Below are 19,819 nucleotides of genomic sequence, written 5' to 3' on the forward strand. Positions count from 1 at the left end.
ATCAAGGATACATATTTTCAATATGATAGATTAATAGTCTAAATAATAAATTAATAATAGATAAATATACCCAATATACCACATCTTATGGCATCATATATGGCATAATATGATAGATTTAAATGGTTGAATTAAATTGTTTAATATGTTTTATTGCTTTTGTTTTGTTTTCATTGTTGATTTTTTTTCCCCTAAAGTGACAGCTCTCAGAATTTTGGATTAGTTCTTTTATTTTTCTATTTTATTATGCTTAATTTGTATATTTTGGCTTTTTTATTTACTGATATAAGCACACCAGCCATGATTACCTCTGAGCTCTACTTTAATGGGATCCCACAGGTACTAATATATGGAATGTTTTTTGTTTTTCTTCTTTTCTAGATAGTCTACAATTTTTGTTTAGATCTCTTTTTTGATCTTTTGTTTAAAAGAGAGTTTAAAAAAATCTAAGTGATAGAATTTTGTGATCCATAATTTTGTGATTAATTTCTAGTTTTTCTTTTGTGTTGCCATATTCCGTATTTTTTCTACTTTTTTGGGTGAGGTTTTATTTGTGGCCTAAATACATAAGAAATTTTTAGAAATTCATATACATCAATTACATCCATCTTATTATTTATGCCATTTTGGTTTCTCTAAGTCTTTACTTCACTTTGTCCATTGATCTGTCATGAGCTAAAAGAGGTGAATTAAAATCATCTGCTTCTACTGTATCTGTCTGACCTTCCTTGTATTTCCTGTAGCTTTTGCTTTGAATTTTTGTGCTGTTATTTGATGTTTGATCTTCACTTGTGGATTATATTCTCTATTGTATAAAGTGTTCTTTGTCTCATTTTAAAATCATTTTCCCTGAATTCAACTTTACTGTAATAATATGGTTAGTGTCTGCTTGGTTGGCATTAGTGCTTGCTCGGTATATATTTGCCTTTCCTAGTTTTTCAACATTGTTGAGTTACTTAGTTTTAGGGATGTCTCTTAAATGTGGCATAGAGTTGGGGGTTTTGTCTTGTTCCCCAATCTGAGATTCTCTTCTTTTAACTGTGGCCATTCACTGACATAGCTAGTATTTTGGTCTTAGTTTTGCTATCATATTTTACATATTTGTATTTTGTTTCTATTCCTTTTTTTTTTGTCTTTTTCTAGGGCCGCTCCTGCAGCTTATGGAGGTTCCCAGGCTAGGAGTTGAATAGTAGCTGTAGTTGCCAGCCTACACCACAGCCACAGCAACTCGGAATCTGAGCCGCGTCTGTGACCTACACTACAGCTCACGGCAACACTAGATCCTTAACCCACTGAGGGAGGCCAGGGATCGAACCCACAACCTCATGGTTCCTAGTCAGATTCGTTAACCACTGAGCCACGACAGGAACTCCCAGTTTCTATTGCTTCTTAATGCAAAATTTTTCAGTGTATGGACTATTTAATTTTGTGTTCTGACAATTGGGAAGTTGGTCATTTTGTTTGTTTGTTTGCCTTTTTAAGGCCACACCTGTGGTACATGGAGGTTCCCAGGCTGGGGGTCTAATCAGAGCTGTAGCTGCTGGCCTATACCACAGCCATAGCAACGCCAGAGCCAAGCTGAGTCTGTGACCTACATTACAGCTCATGGCAATGCCAGATCCTTAAGCCACTGAGTGGGGCCAGGGATCAAACCTGCATCTTCATGGACGCTAGTCAGATTTGTTTCCACTGTGCCACTACGGGAACTCTGAGGAACTTTCGTAGTTTATTTTGAACTCTTCTGGAGGTTGCCTTTGTAACTATGTAAAATGTATTTAATCCTTTTGGTTTTTTTAGGCTGTACTAGTTGTCTACCTTTTGAAATTACGTGATCACAAAAATAGTTTACAAATTTGGTCACAATTTTTATTTGCTTTGTGACAGCCTTTTTTGGGGAATTTTCTTGGTTTGCCATATATTTTCCAGTTCTTTTCCTCCTTTATTTCTTTTCCAGCATCTTTGCCTATACCATGTCCTGGTTTCTCTTTGGAAGAGGCAAATCTTCCTGGATCAGTATTTTGAGGGGGATGTGGGTAGAGGAGGTGCCAGGAGATATTTAGGAGAGCAGGATTGCTTCCTGGTTCATGGTAACTTTGTTCACAGGACCATGGCAGTGACTTCTTTTAGCTTCTGCCCAGTCAGCAGGGATCTGCAGCCATGGGCTTCCCCAGTTCAGGCCCTTCTCCCACTCTGCCTCACCAGCACACTGCTTCCTGTGAAGATGGTAGGACTGTGGTTTTCTCTGTTAGCCCTGCCCTCCTCTTTCCCCACAGTGTCGGAGGCAGGTCCACTGCTAGACCACGTACCCTGTTTCCACTGTTCCTGATTAGGAATCTTTTTTTTTTTTTTTTTTTTTTCCCTCAGAGAGTGCCAGCTACTGGCTGGCTCTGCCATCTTCATCTGAGACGTGCAGCCACAGGTGTCTTCCGTAGGTGTTTTCTCACACCTCGTCTGATCTTCACTGCTTTTGGCAGCGCTTTACCTTTTTTTTTTTTTTGGCAGCCTTTTCCTTATACATTGTGGTTTGGATTACAAATGTGTTCTAGTTTTGCTGAAGATAGAATTTGCATTCCTGTTTCTCTTTCTCTTTTATTTGGGGTGATTTTGGATATGAAAAGGAGTAACTCTACTCTGCTATCTTAGAACTGTCTAGTGTTTGCAAATTTTTATGTATTCTGGTATTCCCTTAGATAAACATTAGCCAGAGCTCTCTGGATAGGGTCTACATGAGCTGAAGCTGGGGTCTGACAATTGAAAGGAAAAAAATGGGAGTTGAGACTAAAATCGGAGGGTTAAAAAAGCAATGCACAGCATTGCTGCCTGTACTGTATGGCACTTTGGCTGGGAGTGTGCCACTGTTTGGGTGGGAGGTCATAGCCAGTTAGGTCTGGGCATGAAAGACGCCTGTATCCTGGTCTGTCTCAAGGGAAGTTGTTCTGAGCCCAGCAGGGAGGGGAGGGTACATGCCTTTGCAGGGCTCAGCGCTCCATCTTTCCCCATACCAAACAGCCCAAGCACTCTGGGTTCTGACTGGTCTCTTAGTGATGGTGGCCAAGTCCTCCTCCCTGAAAACCAGGATTTGTCTCGGAGGAGATTGTTTAGGGTTAAAGCTGTTAATGGTGAGTATGTGCTCAGAGAAAGAGCTTGCCCATGCAAAGGGAAGGGGCACGTGCAGGATGCCCAGAAGATAGAGCCAGCAAGGAAAACATGCCTACAGCACCTCAGGCTTGGCCCTTGATATTGTCTCTCAGATTTCCACGTCACCCAGAGGGAGCATTTTCTCCCCATTTTACAGGTGAGGAAACTGGAGTCTTAGAGAGACTAAGAGAACTTCCTGTGGACACACAGCTCAGAGATGCAGAGAGGGATGTGGACATCTAGTCTCTGACTCTAAAGCCTGGACACTAACTCCCTTATCTCCCTGCCTCTGGCTCACCTTCCAAGGAGACCCCCCCCCATCTTCAGATGGTTGCCTTATGTCCATGTTCACGGCCCTAGGTGACCTTGGTAGATCCTTGCTTTGTGCCTGGCTTCTCAAGCCTGGCTGCACTTTAGATGCTATTTGAGCTCCTCAGGGAAGCCAGGGATGGAAACCATTGGGCCACACCTTTCCATATCTTCACTGCATACCTTGGGTAATGTGTCCCCCCAGGCTTGGTACAGGGCTTGTTTCTTGGGACTAAATGCACCAGGATTCTCCAGGTTCTGTGATTTTGAGCAAATCGCACCTTCTCTGGGCTTGGTCCTTATTTCTAAAATAAAATTGCCCATGACTGCTCAAAGAGCAGAACAGGGGCTCACTGTGAATCTTGGATCAGCCCCTTACTAGCTGTGGGACTTTGGTTAAGTACTTATCTCCTCTCTGCTCTTTACTTTTCTCATCTATGAAATGGGAATAATAATGAATACGTCTTACAGGGAAGTTTTAAGAATTAAATGAGCTAATAAATGTGAATCATTTAGAAGAGTGCCTGGCATCTGGCAAGTACTAGAGAAGTGCAGATATCATTCTATTCATTAGTTATCATTATTAATGCATGTCAAGGGCCCAGTCAAGGCATGGGCATAAGTGGAGGTCGAAGCTGCTGTTATAACCAGGTCTTTTGCTTCCTTCCAGGAGCTTGGGCCCCTGCCCCAGCCCCGTAGAGGCTGTGGACGCATACGGTCCGGAAGCCTGGTTTCCAGCTCCGTGGCCCATCCCTGGCTGCGGGGCGTGGAAGCTCCCATAAGGTAGCGGTGGCCGGCAGCGGCCCCGTCCCGGCAGCAAGCCATGGGCCAGAAGCTCTCGGGAGCCTCAAGTCGGTGGAGGTGCGAGAGCCGGCACTGCGGCCAGCCAAACGCGAGCTGCGGGGAGCGGAGCCGGGGCGGCCGGCGCGGCTAGACCAGCTACTGGACATGCCGGCAGCGGGGCTGGCGGTGCAGCTGCGGAACGCGTGGAACCACGAGGACCGCTCGCTCAACGTCTTCGTCAAGGATGACGATCGACTCACCTTCCACCGGCACCCAGTAGCTCAGAGCACTGACGGCATACGCGGCAAGGTGGGCCACGCCCGCGGCCTGCACGCCTGGCAGATCCATTGGCCGGCGCGGCAGCGGGGCACGCACGCCGTGGTGGGCGTGGCCACGGCGCGCGCCCCGCTGCACTCGGTGGGCTACACGGCGCTGGTGGGCAGCGACGCCGAGTCGTGGGGTTGGGACTTGGGCCGCAGCCGCCTCTACCACGACGGCAAGAACCGGCCCGGTGTGGCCTACCCCGCCTTCCTCGGGCCTGAGGAGGCCTTCGCGCTGCCCGACTCGCTGCTCGTGGTGCTGGACATGGACGAGGGCACGCTCAGCTTCGTCGTCGATGGCCAGTACCTGGGTGTGGCCTTCCGTGGCCTCAAGGGCAAGAAGCTGTATCCGGTGGTGAGTGCCGTGTGGGGCCACTGCGAAGTCACCATGCGCTATATCAACGGCCTTGACCGTAAGTGCAGCCTCCTGAGGGGGGCGGGAGTGGATAAGAGGTCCGGGGGTGTTCAGAGGCTGCCTGCCTCTAGTGGAGTTTGGGAGGGAGGTAGCGGGGGGCGGCAGGTGTGTAAAACAGGTGAGGCCTCATCCTCTGTCAGCACTTGGGATTATCCTGTCGTGTGGAGTTGCGGTGAGGACGTGGACTCTGAGGCCAGGCTCCTGGGTTGGGTCTTGACTCTTTTGCTCTCCTGGTGATCTTGGGCCATGCCTCAGTTTCCCTATCTGCAAAAATGGCATAATGATAGTAATCTAGCTCAGGAATATTGTGAGAAATCAATAAGATAATAATATATCTGAAGTGCTTAGAATGGCACCTAATGCATGATTTGAGTGTTGATACTAATTACAAACTTTTCAGTCTGTATAAGGGTTGTGCAAAATGACATCTCCTCTGCCTGGCTTCAAGTTCACAGTGGGAGGAGAATTCAGTAGTCCCTGCCTTTGAATCCCTGCACTTCAGTTACTAATATAACTCGAGTTATATCTGTACTTATAAATAATAAGTAATGATAATAATAACTATCACTTATTGAACACCTAATGTATGCAGAAGCTGAACACTCAGATCTAGGTCTTCCTGCTGAACTCTCTGTTAAAGGGGGCATCTAGCTGATTATTGCCTTGTGGGAGTGAGAGCCACAAGGTGTGGAATCTTCTGGGTTTTGTTCAAGAGGACCCAGAAATCTAGATTTTGTGCGATCTATTCCAACTTTTAAAGTTGGCAGCTACTAAAAACACCATGTAGGTAAACAAAACATCCTTGCAAGGTTGCAGATAAGCCCACAGGCTGCTGGGTTTGACTCCTGACAACTCTAAGGCCTCTTCTCATTTTACATACACAATCAGCCTGTGAGGCAGCTTAAAAATCGTAGTAATAAACATGGTTATTGGTTTTCAGAGGAAGTCACTCAGGGAGGCATGGTGGCCCCTGGACAGGGGTGCCCGTGGTTGTCTATCCCATGTTGAATCCCCTTCTCCAGGCAGAAGTGATGTTTTCTATCTTGGACAGTGTGTGGTTGCAGAAAAGCGGAGCTCGGCTTTTCTGGGCTTTAAAAGGCCCATGGTCAGTGAGACAAGCCCTGACTGCAGGGTGAGCCACCAAAGGACAGGCTGCAGGGGAGTCTGACAAGGGCTGGTTGGGAAGGGACTGTGGGATGCCTGTAGCCAGTGATCTGGGCTGAGGTCCAGTGAATCCTGGACATCAAAAAGGGTTTGGCCCTAGGGAGTCCTTGGGCAGGTAAAATGACCCAAGATGGAGTTCTGTGCTTGAGGAGAATTCTGAGCTAACGTTGGTTGTGGACCTGAAGGCAGGTGCCCGGATTCAGATAAGGAGCTGCGATCAGAGACGGGCTCCAGAGCAGAAAAGGGGGGCTGCTCCCTGGGGTTGCTTCCTCACAAGATCATGGTGGGGAGAACAGATGGGGTTAGAGTCTGGCCTCAGCACTCACCAGGAGGCTGTGGACAATGATTGCCTCCTCTGTCTGGACCTCAGTGTTCTCCTTTGTAAAACAGGCATGATGAAGCTCGCCAGCACAGAGCAGGCCCACAGCAACTGGTGCTTACCGTTTTGATTAGGTGAACTGGGCCAGGTCCTGGGAATTAAAAAAAAAAAAAAAGTGGCCTCAGTAGAGGCTTCTCCTCCAAGGTGAAGGAAGGAAGTTAACAGATGTCATTTTTTTTCAGTTTTTGAATTTTTGTGACTATAAAAGCAAGACTTAGAACTAACTGCATTTAACTCTGAAGTACATGTTTGTGGAGGACAAGAGCTTTTGGAAATGCATTTTCCTATTACAAACGTGTTCTTCACCTACATCATGGAGCAAAACAGCTCAGGGGCTTTATCATAAAAAGCTGCAGGTCTCTGCCGTCTCTGTGAGCTGGCAAGCATTGTACCAAGGCCGGACAAACAGGCAAACTGGCTCCAGATGACTGGGTCTAGGACCCAAATAATAACAGCAGTAATACCACCACTGCCAACTAACATTTCTCTGGTGCTTAGTCTGTGCTGGGCTCAATTCTAAGCCCTTTACAAATTTTAATTCATTTAATGCTTGTAACAACTCTTTGAGCTAATACCTGTATTATCATCTTCATTTTCTGATGAAGAAATGGAAGCCCAGAGAGCTTGAGTGAGCTGCTCAAGGCCACAGAGCTCATAACTGGAGGGAATCAGGATTCACACTGAGGCAGACTGGGCCCCTTGTGGAGATGTTTACAGACAAGGCAGGCAGAGAAGGAACAGGAGAGGCTGCTCCACCAGGCTGGGTGGCCACTCAACAAAGGATGGACCCTTTCCTTCAATGGTGAGGTGGGGGGAGGTCCTGAGTTGCTGTCCCTCCCACCAGCTTCACCTCTGAGCCCTCAAAGCTCTTGGCTTAGCGCAGAACTCTGTGGGGTGTTCTGAAAAGCTTGCTGCATAAAGACAGCCCCAGCAGTGGCTGTGAATCAGACATGCTTTGGTTGCCAACAGGGGAATGTCACTGAAAATGTCCCAACTGCTGTGAGGGTCGCCCCTGGGATGGGCCAGGCCTTTGGAATCAGCTCCAGGCTGGTTTCCGGAATTGCTTCCCCAGCCCCCCTGCTGCTCCTTCCACATGCCAGCGGCCAGGAGGGCTGACAGAACGGCTTTGTCTCCTGCCTTGGAGTTCTTGGGTGGTGAGTAGTATTCAAGTGACACAGAAAGGGAAGAGGGGGCCCCAGATGGAGCAGCTTTGATTTGGGGGTCATAATAATTATACATTTTAGGGGACACCACCCATACTCTATGCCCAGGCCAAGTGTTTTACCGGTTTTTTTTTTCAGTCCACACAGTAAACTTTGAGGTAATGCTATTGTTAGTGTCCCCATCTTATAGACGAGGACACTGAATCTTAGAGAGGTTTAGAGTGAGCCCAGGGCAACACTGCTAGCCACTGGCAGAGCTGTATTGAAACCCAGGTTGTGCCCACGCCTGTGCCCTGCTTCCTGCTGCCTGGGCCAGCCCTGCCACCACTCTGCCCACCGGTTACAAATTACAGGTGTGAGAGTCCAGGGCTGACCTTCTGGGTGGTGGAGGGTGGGAACCTTCGGATCTCAGCCCTGATTGGCAGGGAGGGCTTGTCCACCTGCTTGGAGGCAGGGAAACTGTCGTCCCAGACGTCGTTCCTAGATGGTTTAATTGATCTGCCAACAAGTATTTATTGGCGCAACAGCTCGGCAGAGGAGGCTGGCTGCCAGCCAAGGCTTCTGGTATTGATGAAGGCCAGCAAGAATTTTCTACCAGGATGACTGCAAGGACATTGTCCCCTTGCCAGAGCCGTCTGCACTGTACTCCCGACCTTCCTCTCCGGCTCCCGTGTGTCTCCTGGGTGGCACGATCCTCCAGCCTCCCTGACCTTTGGCCTTTGCTCCTCCTCCCTCCTGACCCTGGTCAAGGACTGCTCTCTGCTTTGCCACCCATCATGTCTTTCTGCCCTGACTCCAGCTCACCCCAGCCCTTAGCCCAGGGCTCTGTCCCCTGCACCTGCAATTCAGCACTGAGCCCTCCCCCCATTTGCCCCATTCACTCACTTTTCCACTCATGTATGCCTCCTTTCCCCAGGTGGGTGTGGGACTGAGGGCTCATATGGTCATCCAGGAAGCATGTGTAGGCAAGTGGGCAGACTAGGGACTTTAAAATATGGATGCGTTTACTTTTGAATGGTGAGCTGTGCATGTGGCAAACACATTTAAATACCACAAAAGCGTGCCTGGTGAAATACCACCACTCTGTAGCTCCCTGGCTCCTCTTCCTGCTGGCATCCACAGTTAATACTCTCGCCTATGTCCTTCCAGAATTTTATGACAGAGGAGTTTCGCATAAATGTGATCATACTGTGAACACATCCCTGCATCTCGTTTTCCCCCGTAATAGATCTTGGTGATTGTTTAATATGATTAATGTAGAGCTTCCTCCATCCTTATTAACAGCTGCATGGGTTTCCATGGTATGGTGGTATCATTATTTGATTATTCAGGCCCTTACTTTTGGACATTTAGGCAGTTTCCCATCTTGAGAATAAATTCTTGATCCTGATTGGAATTTTATTTTTGTCCCCTCTGGCTAATAGACATCCTCAAGTGTAGTTTTCCCATCTGTGCAGTGGGAATTATGATATGTACCTTGCCGAAATGCAGTATATTAGGACTGATGCAGAAACACAGCGTGGTCCAGCGTCTGGCCCACAATAGGTGCAAGGTGGAGGGGAGCTGTCAATGTGACATGCTTATCCCACATTACTGACTGTGCTGTGCCCAGTACTGAGCTCATCTCAAGCACCTGATGAATGCTCATGAATGATTTGGTTTCTAATTTAATAAACAGCACAATCATATTACTTTGCTTTTGAGAAGTTTTCTCATTGGTGGACTACGATCATTTGAGTTGTACAATGCAGACCATCCTTACTTGGGGTATGTGTCAGCACGGTGAGGCCCCCTGGCCCCTTTCTTGTACAAAACAGGTCCATAAGAAGTGTGTTTTGCTGTTTTGTTATTGCTGCTGCTGCTACTACTGCTAAAAGTGGCAGTTCTTTGAGGTGGGGACTGCATGATCGCCTTCTCAGCCACCCCTATAGCAGAGTACACAGTAAGTGCTCAATAAGTGCATGTTAATGTGCTGACCTCCTACCACCTGCTTAGCTTTGTTTTCTCCACCACAGTGGGATGGGAGTCAACAGTTGGCTGGAATGGAATGGGGCTGGTTCTGAGCTGCCGTCACCTTGAAGCCTGACCCCAGAGTGACCCATTTCCACCCCTCATTGTGTGCAGTGCACAGCACATCTGTCCCTGCACCCAGGCCAAGCAGAGGCTGCACAATGGCCTGGCAATTCCATTTAGGATCTCAACATTCAGAAACTGCCCACCCACCCTTTGTTTTTTACAAAAAGGAGATTATCAGCTGGAACAAGTTTTCGTTCAGATACTGTGGCCCTGCTTTGAGGGTTGTTTTTGTTTTTGTTTTTCACATCTAACACTATCATGAGCAGGTCAGTCCAAAAAGTCCTGACTGCAGAAGGGAGCTTTGAAATGCAGGTCCATTTGGGACAAGTGTCACCAAGGGCCAACATGAAGCTGCTGTCTTTCTCAGAGGGCCACAGCCTGGAGTAGGGGGAATAAGTGTGGCTCAAGGTTCTTCCAGTCCTGACTTGGCTGCTATTTATCCATGGCCCTGAGTCACTTCATCCCTGAAGCTCAGTTTCCTCATCTATAATAGTAATAGAAAGGCATCAGGATTGTGGGTCATATATGAAGTGACTGGGCTAGTGCCTGGAATATTAGTAGGTATCTAAAAAGGTAGGTTTAAAAATTGTCGATTCTATTACAGCTCCCATAAGTTGGTAAAATTACTTTGTGTTATTAGATGTAGAAATAATTACTGTTATTAAATTTGTGTCCATATTGTGAATGAGAGATTCCGCACAAGGGAGTACATTGATTTGCGGAGGGTTTTTTTTTGTTTGTTTTTTTAGGGCCACACCTGCGGCATATGGAAGTTCCCAGGCTAGGGGTCCAATGGGAGCTACAGCTGCCAGTCTATGCCACAGCCATAGCAATGCAAGATCAGAGGCATGTCTGCGACCTACACCAGTGGCTCACAGCAACTCCAGATCCTTAACCCACTGAGCAAGGCCAGGGATCGAACCCATGTCCTCATGGATACTAGTCGGATTCATTACCTCTGAGCCATGATGGGAATTCCTGGTTTGAGGAGTTTTTTGACTCTTTTCTCTTTAAGATACATGATGGAGATGCCAGCTGAGGTTCAGAGGCCACCGTGGGTTGGTCACAAACAAGCTGGAATTGCTCAGCCTTCCCTATGAGCAGTTTTAAAGGTTTCCAGCTAAATGTCTGGTTCAGGCACTTTGTAGCTCCAGGTGGTGACTTGCCTGGTAAGCTTGTGTTCAGCAAGGACATCCAAACAGGTGGGGTCCTCACCAGCTGTGCCCACATGTGTATTCACCTGGGTGTGCTGTGAGGTGGTGGGCCTGAGGGGCAGCATCTGCCTCTGAACAGATGGTCCTAGGCCTGGCTGTGGGCTAGCTGCTACTGGACCTTGAAGGAAAGGGAAGTGGGAAGAAGCAGCTAGTCTCTACCTTTTAGGGACTGGCCAGGGTGCAGGCAGGCCCCAGGCATTAGGGCTGGAACCTGCTGTGTGGCAGCCCATGCAAGACCCACATTTTTCATGTGGGAGCTGAATGGGCCAGAGAGCTGGAAGGACTTGCCCAAGGTCACCTACTCATAAGCAGCAGAATCAGAACTAAAACCTTGGCCTCCAATCCCCCTTGGCAGTGCACCTCACCAGAAACTAGCGAATGCAAATTCGGTGCAGTTTATGAGTCTGTATTGAAAAACCCAGTGTAGATGAAGGAGGACATGGGAGTTTAGGAGGAGAAGGATAGGTGGGGGGAAGGGCCTTTGCTTGGATGGAGTTTAGAATAGGGGCTCCCCCACCTCCACATTCCACACATAGGAAGACCCTCCTTGGCTTCTCAGTGCCTCCCACATGTCAGAGACCTTACCCCACTCAGACCATAGCATGAGGGGGTCCAGCACAGTCAGGACTGGACATAACTAATCTATTTACTACGTGGATGACCTGGGCCTAGATTTTCCTAACATCTCAGACCTGTAAATTTGGCATGATGCTAGGACTCCCCCAAAAAACTGCTTGTCAGCTATGCTTCTCAAATCTTCATGTACACTCAGGTCAGCTGAGGATCTTGTTAAAAGCAGATTCTGACTTAGTAGATCTGGGTAGGGCCCCAAACCATACACTTCTGACAGGATCCTGGTGATGCTCTGATGTAGCCTGTTGAGGCATCAGGCAATCTGTTTAGCAGAAGGACTTCCTGAAGCTGGTGTCTGTAGCTCCCACTCCCGTAGTGCTTGGTCACCCTTAAATACGGCACAGCCAGCCCTTCCATTCTCACCCCTACAGATGGGCATAGGCGTGACCCGTGTGGGTGCTGCTGGGAAGGCAGTGAGTTAGGACTGTAGGGCAAGGTTTCCACAGACACATCTTGGCCCCTTCTCCCCTCTGTCCCCCTGCCTAACTCCGCTCTGATCCTGCTTGTCCCTCTGTGCCTTGGTCTGTGCTGACCTCTTTGTTGGAAACGGCCTGCTTCCCTCACCCCAGTGAGGCCCAGGGTGGCCCAGCAGGTTCTGCCCACTACCCCTCCTGCCTGGCTGGTGCAAGGGTGAGTCCTGTGCCTCCCCCACACCCACAGTGCCTTCTGCAGCCTCTCCCTCTTCTATCCAGACCTGCTTCCCTCACGTTCTCATCTTCCCCAACCACAGGGGACTCAGTTCATGTGTCCTGGGACCCAAGTTGGTGTACCCAAGTGGATCCACACTGTTATCCATGAATTTCTCATGAGGACGACTTTGTTTGGGAAGGGATTAGAAACAGCTCTGTGTTAAACAGTCGTCGAGTGAGCATTTACAAGAGGCCAGATACTGCTCAGCGCTGTGCGTGCATCATTGATTTAAATCTCCACAGCCCCACACAGACACTAGTGAGCAGCCCATGCTTCTTCTTTCATTTGATCCGCACGGGTTAGAAGGCACTGCTGTCCCACTTTACATGTGAGGAGTCTGAGGCTGAGGGAGACGAAGAGCCTGCTCACTGCATGAGCTTGGAGGCAGCCATCCAGCAAGCTTGAGGCCAGGCCTCTCACCTCCATGACGCAGGGGGTCATAGCGAGTCTTTCATGGCTCTGTGGGTGGTCCCAGGCCTTGGCTTCTTTGTGTTCAGCAGAAGGGTTTCCCAAAGCTGGCCACAGCCTGCGAAGACCATTAAATACAGCACAGCCAAATCATCCATTCTCACCCTTTCCCGAGGGGGTGATGCTGCTGGGCAAGCAGTGGCTTGAGTGAGCAGTGAGAAGGGTGTTTAAAGGACTGGGAGAGCAGACATCCTGCTGGGCTGTGCCTGAGGCGGGGAGCTGGTTGCTTCTCCCCATCTCGTCCCTTGGTTAAGGCAAGGGGGTGGTTAGCATGAGTTATGGCCTAGCCCAGACACTAATAAGGCTGCTTGTCTGAGGCCTTCCATAATTCAAGTTAAGGCTGTGCTGTTTAATGGCCCTTCTTCATCAGATCTTCCAGGACTCGGTGCCTCCTTAATGATTTATTTGCTTGGGATGAAATTAAGCCGAGACAGCGTGAGCTTGGAAAATACTGCCAAGCCGGTTCTCCCCAGTTCTTCATCCTCCACAGCAGCCGCTTTCTATAAATAGAACTGTGAGCCCCGCTTGGTGACCCGCCTCCTGGGAGCCCTGACGGGTACAGGCTGCCCCATCCTGGGCCCCTGGGACCACACTTGACCAGACACCTGAGGCCCCCATCTCTTACACCTCCCAGGTCCATGACCCCAGTGGAGCAGCGAGGGGCCAGAGCCGCCAGCAGAGACATCGTCTTTGTCCCTGCTTTGGAGTCATTTAAGTAGAAGTGTTTGAGTCGATCCATTTGGAGCCATAGCAGCATTCCAGATCTTGTCCTATTTGTTGATGTTTCTCCCTTAAAATTCATCTACGAGGGTGTCCCAGGGTAAGAGCAGTTTTGCCCTAGTGTTTAACGAGATAGACAGCAGCTTTCTGCCTGGTGTCTGGACCTTGCTGGGAGGGCCATGTGGGATCCAGTCTTCGCCCTGATGGTGGCTGCCTCTAGGGTGTGTGGTCAGAGTCACAGCCCAGGGCCATTCACAAAGGACACCCTGGGGCCAGGCACTGATCAGAGGAGGGACATTTAGTTGGGGCTCCCTTGGAAGTCCAGACCCTGGGAGCCCCATGTTGCCTCAGGGAAGCAGGTAAGTGTAAGGTTTCAAGAGGACTTGGTGAACTCAGGAACAGGATGCACTCAGCACCCCACTGCTGCCCCCTCTGCACATCTGTCCCAGGCCCCCTCCTGCCTGGCCTCTTCTGTGTCTTCTCTGATCCCTCATAATTCGAAAGTCCCTTGGGATTAGCTCACTGTGGCCCTGCCCCTGCTCCTGGTCCCTGACTGCTTCCGCCTCACTGCTAGCTGGCATGTTATTTTCCCAGATCTTGGTTTAAAGTCCTGAGAGTCTCCAATGGTGCAGGGGTTCCCATGGGCCCTCTGATTGATGCCTCTGGGTTGGTTCCTTCCTGCTGGTTCCCTTAGTTGTGGGAAGTCCTTGAGCTGGTCCCTTAGCACACCTGCCTGGACCTCAGGGAGAGTATGAGAAGCACAGATTGTAGCTGTTCCTCATCTGTTGAATCCGTGGGCCCTGGAAGGTGCATGTGTATGTGTTATAAACTTCCCAGTTGCAGTTGATCATGCCATCAACTCAGCACTGGCTGGAAGGAGGCTTCGGGGGTGGGTGGGAGTGCAAAGTCTTGTAGGAGGGGGTGTGGGTGGGCAAACAGTGATGCCCCATGTTTACAGGTACTAGTTTTGGGGAAGTGCTTAGAAAAGAGAGAGGGGGATAGGTCCTGAAAAGAGCAATACTTTGGGAGCCAAGAAACCTGGCTCAGCCCCTCCAGCATGGAAACCAGCTGTGTGACCTTAGGCAAATCATCTCCCCTCTCTGTGCCTCTGCTTCTCCATCACAGGAAGGAAGGGATTGGTCAAGATGTCCCAGAAAGGTCTCCATTGTTCTGTGGTATCTAATATCTAGAGAGTGTCTGCACATCTGATTTTTTGGATGACAAACTTTACACAGCTGTGCTGTCCAATACAGTAACCATTAGCATGTGTGGCTATGTACATTAAAGTTTAAATTAATTAAAATCAAATTAAAAATCCAGGTTTTCAGTTGCACTAGCCACATTCAAGTACTCCATAGCCACCATGTAGCTGGCAGATACCATATTAGACAGTGCAGATATAGATTATTTCCATCCTTGCCCCAAACTATAGTAGACAGTGATGCTTTAGAGCTACTGGGAGGACTGGAGAGCCTAATGGAGAGGACCTAGGCCACTGTTTCCATCATGGGGCTATTTCTGGGGCCAGTGTTATGAGGAGGGTCAGCTCTGCCATGAGTTACTCCAGAACCCAGCTTGAGGATGGTGGGTCAGAAAGAAGATTCAGCACAGATGCCCATCCACAGGGAGTTGGGACCAGGAAACCTCAGAGAATGTTGCAGGTCCTGGGTGGGGAGAACTAGGAGAGGGGCCAAACAGGAATGCAAGGAGGAGGGCCTGGGGAACAGCAGGGGTCAGGAGCCCTGTTGGGAGGAGGGGCAGCTGCACTGGAGAGTCAAGAGCCCAGGACACCTAGGTGCAGGTTTGGGGAGCAGCAGATCCCCTTGCTAGATCTGTGTCTTTGGGAATATCCTTGAACCTGCTGAGCCTCCACCTCCTTGAGGGTGAAAGGGGAGGGATGAGAAAGATGGTTGTTATGGAGATAAAACCAGACTCTTGAGAGCCCTTCATAGATGGTAGAGGTGGCTTCACAAGGCACTGTTAACTTGTAATTGTAGCTGCCCTCAGTGATGATTTTCAGGTTCTGGGGTGCCCATCCTGTCTCTCCACCTGGGCAGAGAAAGGTTGAGCCTTATCTTCCCATGTCTCCACAGCCCTGAGCATGCAGGTGGCTTCTGTCCACGTTTTCACACCACCTTTGAACAGAACGGCACTGGTGGCCACTGTACAGGGGCCCCCGGCTTTCTCCTTCCTCCGGACCTAGTGGCCTTTCGCCAGCACATAGTTATGCTCTGCAAGTCTTCCAACTCTTTTCTTGTCCCTGACACACATGTGTGTCTTCCTGGGTCTGGTTGTCATTTTCTGAACCCACAGCTCATCTCAGCTCTGACCCCGGCCCCACTGTGTGTAAACAAACCAAGGGCAGAGGTCAAAGGCTATAGAGGGTCTTTGCCAGCATCTCGCAAGGGGTGTGCTTGGCAGGAAGTCTCCTGGTGTCTAGTTTCATGATGAAATAGGCTTTCATCTGCATTCTTAACTGGGAGGTGACACGTCTGGCTGATGGAGGATGATGGATTGCTTGCTGCACCCCATCCCTGGATGGGTTCATGGCTCAGGTCTGGCTCTGGCCTTTCGTGAAGTCCCCACCACAGACACGCAGAGCACAGAGAGGGGAGTTGAATCTCACCTGTCTTGCCGTGCAACTGGTGGTCTTCTCAACAAAACTGGCCATGAAGAGAAGTCACAGTAACTGTTTTCCGAACATCTGCCTGCCCCCAATCAAGTTCTTTATGTATACATACACCATCCCATTAAATCGTTTTTAGTGGGTCATGGCCCATTTCACAGATGAGGAAACTGGGGCTGTGAGAGGATAAATAGTTGCAGGGTCAGAACTGGAATTTGGACCCTAGTCTGACTTCCAGGTTCCAATGTCTCTTTCTTGCCCCGGCATCTTCCCTCTGATTACTGTCAGCATTTTCAACACCCGAAATGCTCCCTGCTCTCCTTGCTTAGCCTCAGAGTAATGATCTGAACTTCTCTAGGTGTGGGCTTAAGGCAACATTTTACAGTGTGACCTAGGCCCCTCTGAGCCCCAGGTGCCCTCACTAGACAGTGGGGGCCCCTTCCATATCCAAGGAGCTGGAATGCCAGGTACAGGGTCTCCCCTGCTTGTTTGGAGGGCCCAGGGGAACTGTGCTTCTTGCTTTCTCAGAGGAGAGTCACTGTTGTCCCCTTGCTCTGCACCCCCACCGCCCCCAATAGAATCCTGGGTGGTGCCTCTCTTGATCTCAGGACATGTCCAGCAAAGGACATGGGAAGGGCATCAGCCCCACTTGGGCCCCATGTTCTCCGCCTCCTGCAAGGAGGGGGAGAGCATAGCTGACTCAGTCCTGGTGTGTGTGGGGTGTCTTAACTGTACCCCTTTCTCTGGGCAGGCCCAAGGAGATGGACCTTGTGTGTGGCCTCCCTCCCCAGAGCTGGCTTCTTAGAACTCCTGTCCCAGGAGCTGGCCCCTAGTCCTCAGGCTAGCATCCCCACCTCACCAGGCAGAGTTCACCTGCACCCTTTTGCCTGTGCTGTGCCCCTTGCCTGGATGCGGTCCTCTCCGTCTCCACCTGCCTAAAGCTATCCTTGTTCAAGGCACAGAGAGATGCCAGCTTCCTTTGTAAAGTGTTCTTTAATGACTTCAGTCCATAGTGACAACTCTGCTCTGTGCTGCTGGAGCACACCTGGGTCGATGGAGGCTCCATAGGACTGTATAGCTTGGAAGACATGAAGGCACGGCCTCGTTCTTAGCCACCAACCCTCCAACGTCTTTCTCTGTAGCTCTTCCTTGTTGGACTCTGGCCCCTGCTTACCCCTCCTCCTCTGAACTCCAGAACACTGCGAAGGCCCTGTAGGTCAGGGGAAAGTCTCTGAAGTCAGGCAAAAAGCCTGGTTTGAATCCTAGCTGTGCCACTCTGGGCTGCGGCCGCTTTGTACTTTCCCTTTGGTGTCATCTGGAAGGTGCAGAGCGATGGCCGTGCTGGAAGGGGCCAAGAGAACTCAGGGAACCTATCAGCCAGCAAGTCCAACACAGCCCCCAGGCAGGACTTTGCTGGATGGAGTGCACCAGGATTCCTTTCCTCTCCTAGATGATAACAGCCTGAGATAAGGCCCCAGGTAGACAGTGGCGCACAATAAAGTCTTAATGGTTTCTCCAATACTTTCTTTTGCAGTGTTTATTAAAAGCAACCTGAAGTACTCCAGGCTGAGAGTGGGAAACGTGGTGCTCCTTTGGCCTCTGAGGGGGCCCTTGCCTGGCCCCTCCCCCCCCCCCTCCTGGCCTCCCTGTGCCCTGCCCCCATGCTGCCCAGGGGGCTGCATTGGCCTATAAATCAAACCTGTCCCTGGAGACCTCTGACCCAAACCAGATGGCTGTACAACACCAGCACAGAGTAGGCTCAGCTTCCAACAATGCCTGACCCCTCCCTTGCCCGACCCAGGACCTTGGAGATTCTTTAGGCAGCTGCCCTGTCAATCACTACCAATTGGTGATCCAGGCACTGGCAGCAGCTGGGGGCCATGACCTCTCAGAGACGCTTAGAGACTGTCTTGGAGACATTCCATTAAGCCATATAAAGATCTCTTAAGGGTTTTTGGTATCTACTTTCTGTAGCCTGAGCTGGTATGCTTTATGCCACTGTCTACCTCCTCCTCCAGGAAGCCTTCCTTGGCTACAGCACCTCCTGGTGCTTCTATAGCATAGAAAGTCTAACTCTCCCAGGCACTCATTCATACACTGTTCACTGTTTACAGACATTCATTGTGCTTCCTCTGCCTATGCCCACAGGAAGCTTGGATATTGCCTTGCTACCAGGAGCTTCCCGAGACAACTATAGATAATTACAGGACAGGATGACCAGGAGACTCAGAGCACCATAATAACTCAGAAGGTGGGTGGATGCACTCTAACCTTGGAATCCAGGACAGCTTCTCAGAGGGGAGCACTTGAACTGCCTTGAAGGATGGTTTGGTGTTTGCCAATTAGAGGAGGGGAGAGTATGCTTCAGACAGAGGAACAGCATGAGGCAGGTATTGGCTCAAAACATGAAGCAGCTTGAGTCAGGGGTCTGCAAATTGGAGCACCTGCTGGAAGCACACCTGGAGGATGCATGGGGATTAGAGATATATCTGTAGGAATTAGGTTTCATTGTGTGTGACCCCAAATCTCTAAGAACATGGGCTTAACCATGTGTAGAGGTTCATTTCTCTCTCACTTAAGATAAGTCTAGGAACAGGAAATCCAAGGATACTGTGGGGCTTTCTGAGGTCATCAGTGCCCCAGGTTCTTTCTGCCTGCTGCTGTATCTCCCCAGCTTGTGATTTTCTTTCTCAAAGGTATCTCATGATCCCAAATGGCTGCCAGACCTCCAGCCTCGGCACCCACATTCCAAGAAGTAGGTGGAAGACCAGCTGAAGGGCACATTGTCTCTCTTAAAAGCAATGTCTCAGAAATACCCTACTACGTTTAGCTGCATATAGCTGTTATACGTGTAGCTCAGTGGTTAAAATGTTATCACATACCACTCCTAGCTGCAGGGAAGCTGAGAGATGTAGTTCTGATCAATAGGTACTGACTAGAACATTGTTTTGCAGAGGATCCTAAGGCCTTTCCTTGCCTCTGTGGGAATGAACACTGCTCAATTAATGATGTCTCCCTTCATTGTGGGCATGGAGCCAACAGCATGCATCCCAGTGTTTGTCTTGCTAGTCTTCTGCCAGAAGGTCCTCTCCCCAGGGATTCCCAAGGTGTTTGGTGCAGTTCCTGCAGACAGAGCCAGGCACACGGCCAGCCACTCTCCACAGCCCTAGAGCTAAGCACAACTCTAGGTGAAGGGTTTCTTGGTGTCTCACAGTCTGATTTGGTTTCTGATCTACAGCCTCCTTAAGCATCCATTGCCCTTTAGCAAAGCCTAGAGTCTGCAGAACGGACTCTGCTGTTAGAGCGTGGACTGGGGGACAAGAAAGGAGTACAGTGTCACTAAGGTAGCTGCAGCCTCATCCCCCAGCGAGAGCTTTTCTGGAATAATACAGAAAATAATACAGTAAGGAAAAATCAGAAAGAACTGGAGGAAAGCTCTGAGCTATTTTATTTTCACAGCTGGAAATGCATTGTATTTCACACCTGCTGTGTGTCAAAGCCCTAGCTTCCTTTACTGTGAAATGGGGTTCAAATGACCTGCCTTGAGGGGTTGTTGGAAGGATCACGTGAAGTAAGGGAAGGCAAAGCAAGGAAAGAGACACAGAGGGTGGCCATTAGGAGCACAGGCTCTGGCCTCAGACTGCCTGGGTTCCAATTCTGGCTCTGCTGCTGGTTGCTGTGTGACCTTGCGTATGTTACTTAAATCTCTCTGTTCCTTAGT

The 19,819-nt window shown here is 49.6% G+C and overlaps 1 protein-coding gene across 1 annotated transcript in view; it reads left to right on the forward strand.

Moving 5' to 3' along the window:
• Positions 1-2,157: 2,157 nt before the first annotated feature.
• Positions 2,158-19,819, forward strand: part of SPSB4 (splA/ryanodine receptor domain and SOCS box containing 4) — a 60,636-nt gene continuing 42,974 nt past the window's right edge. The window contains exons 1-3 of the mRNA XM_047752193.1: positions 2,158-2,224; positions 3,252-3,295; positions 4,147-4,963. Of these exons, the coding sequence (XP_047608149.1) occupies positions 2,158-2,224; positions 3,252-3,295; positions 4,147-4,963 (928 nt within the window). The remainder of the gene's footprint in view (positions 2,225-3,251; positions 3,296-4,146; positions 4,964-19,819) is intronic.

The sequence above is a fragment of the Phacochoerus africanus genome, chromosome 1 (assembly GCF_016906955.1).
Source record: "Phacochoerus africanus isolate WHEZ1 chromosome 1, ROS_Pafr_v1, whole genome shotgun sequence".
Lineage (NCBI taxonomy): Eukaryota > Metazoa > Chordata > Mammalia > Artiodactyla > Suidae > Phacochoerus > Phacochoerus africanus.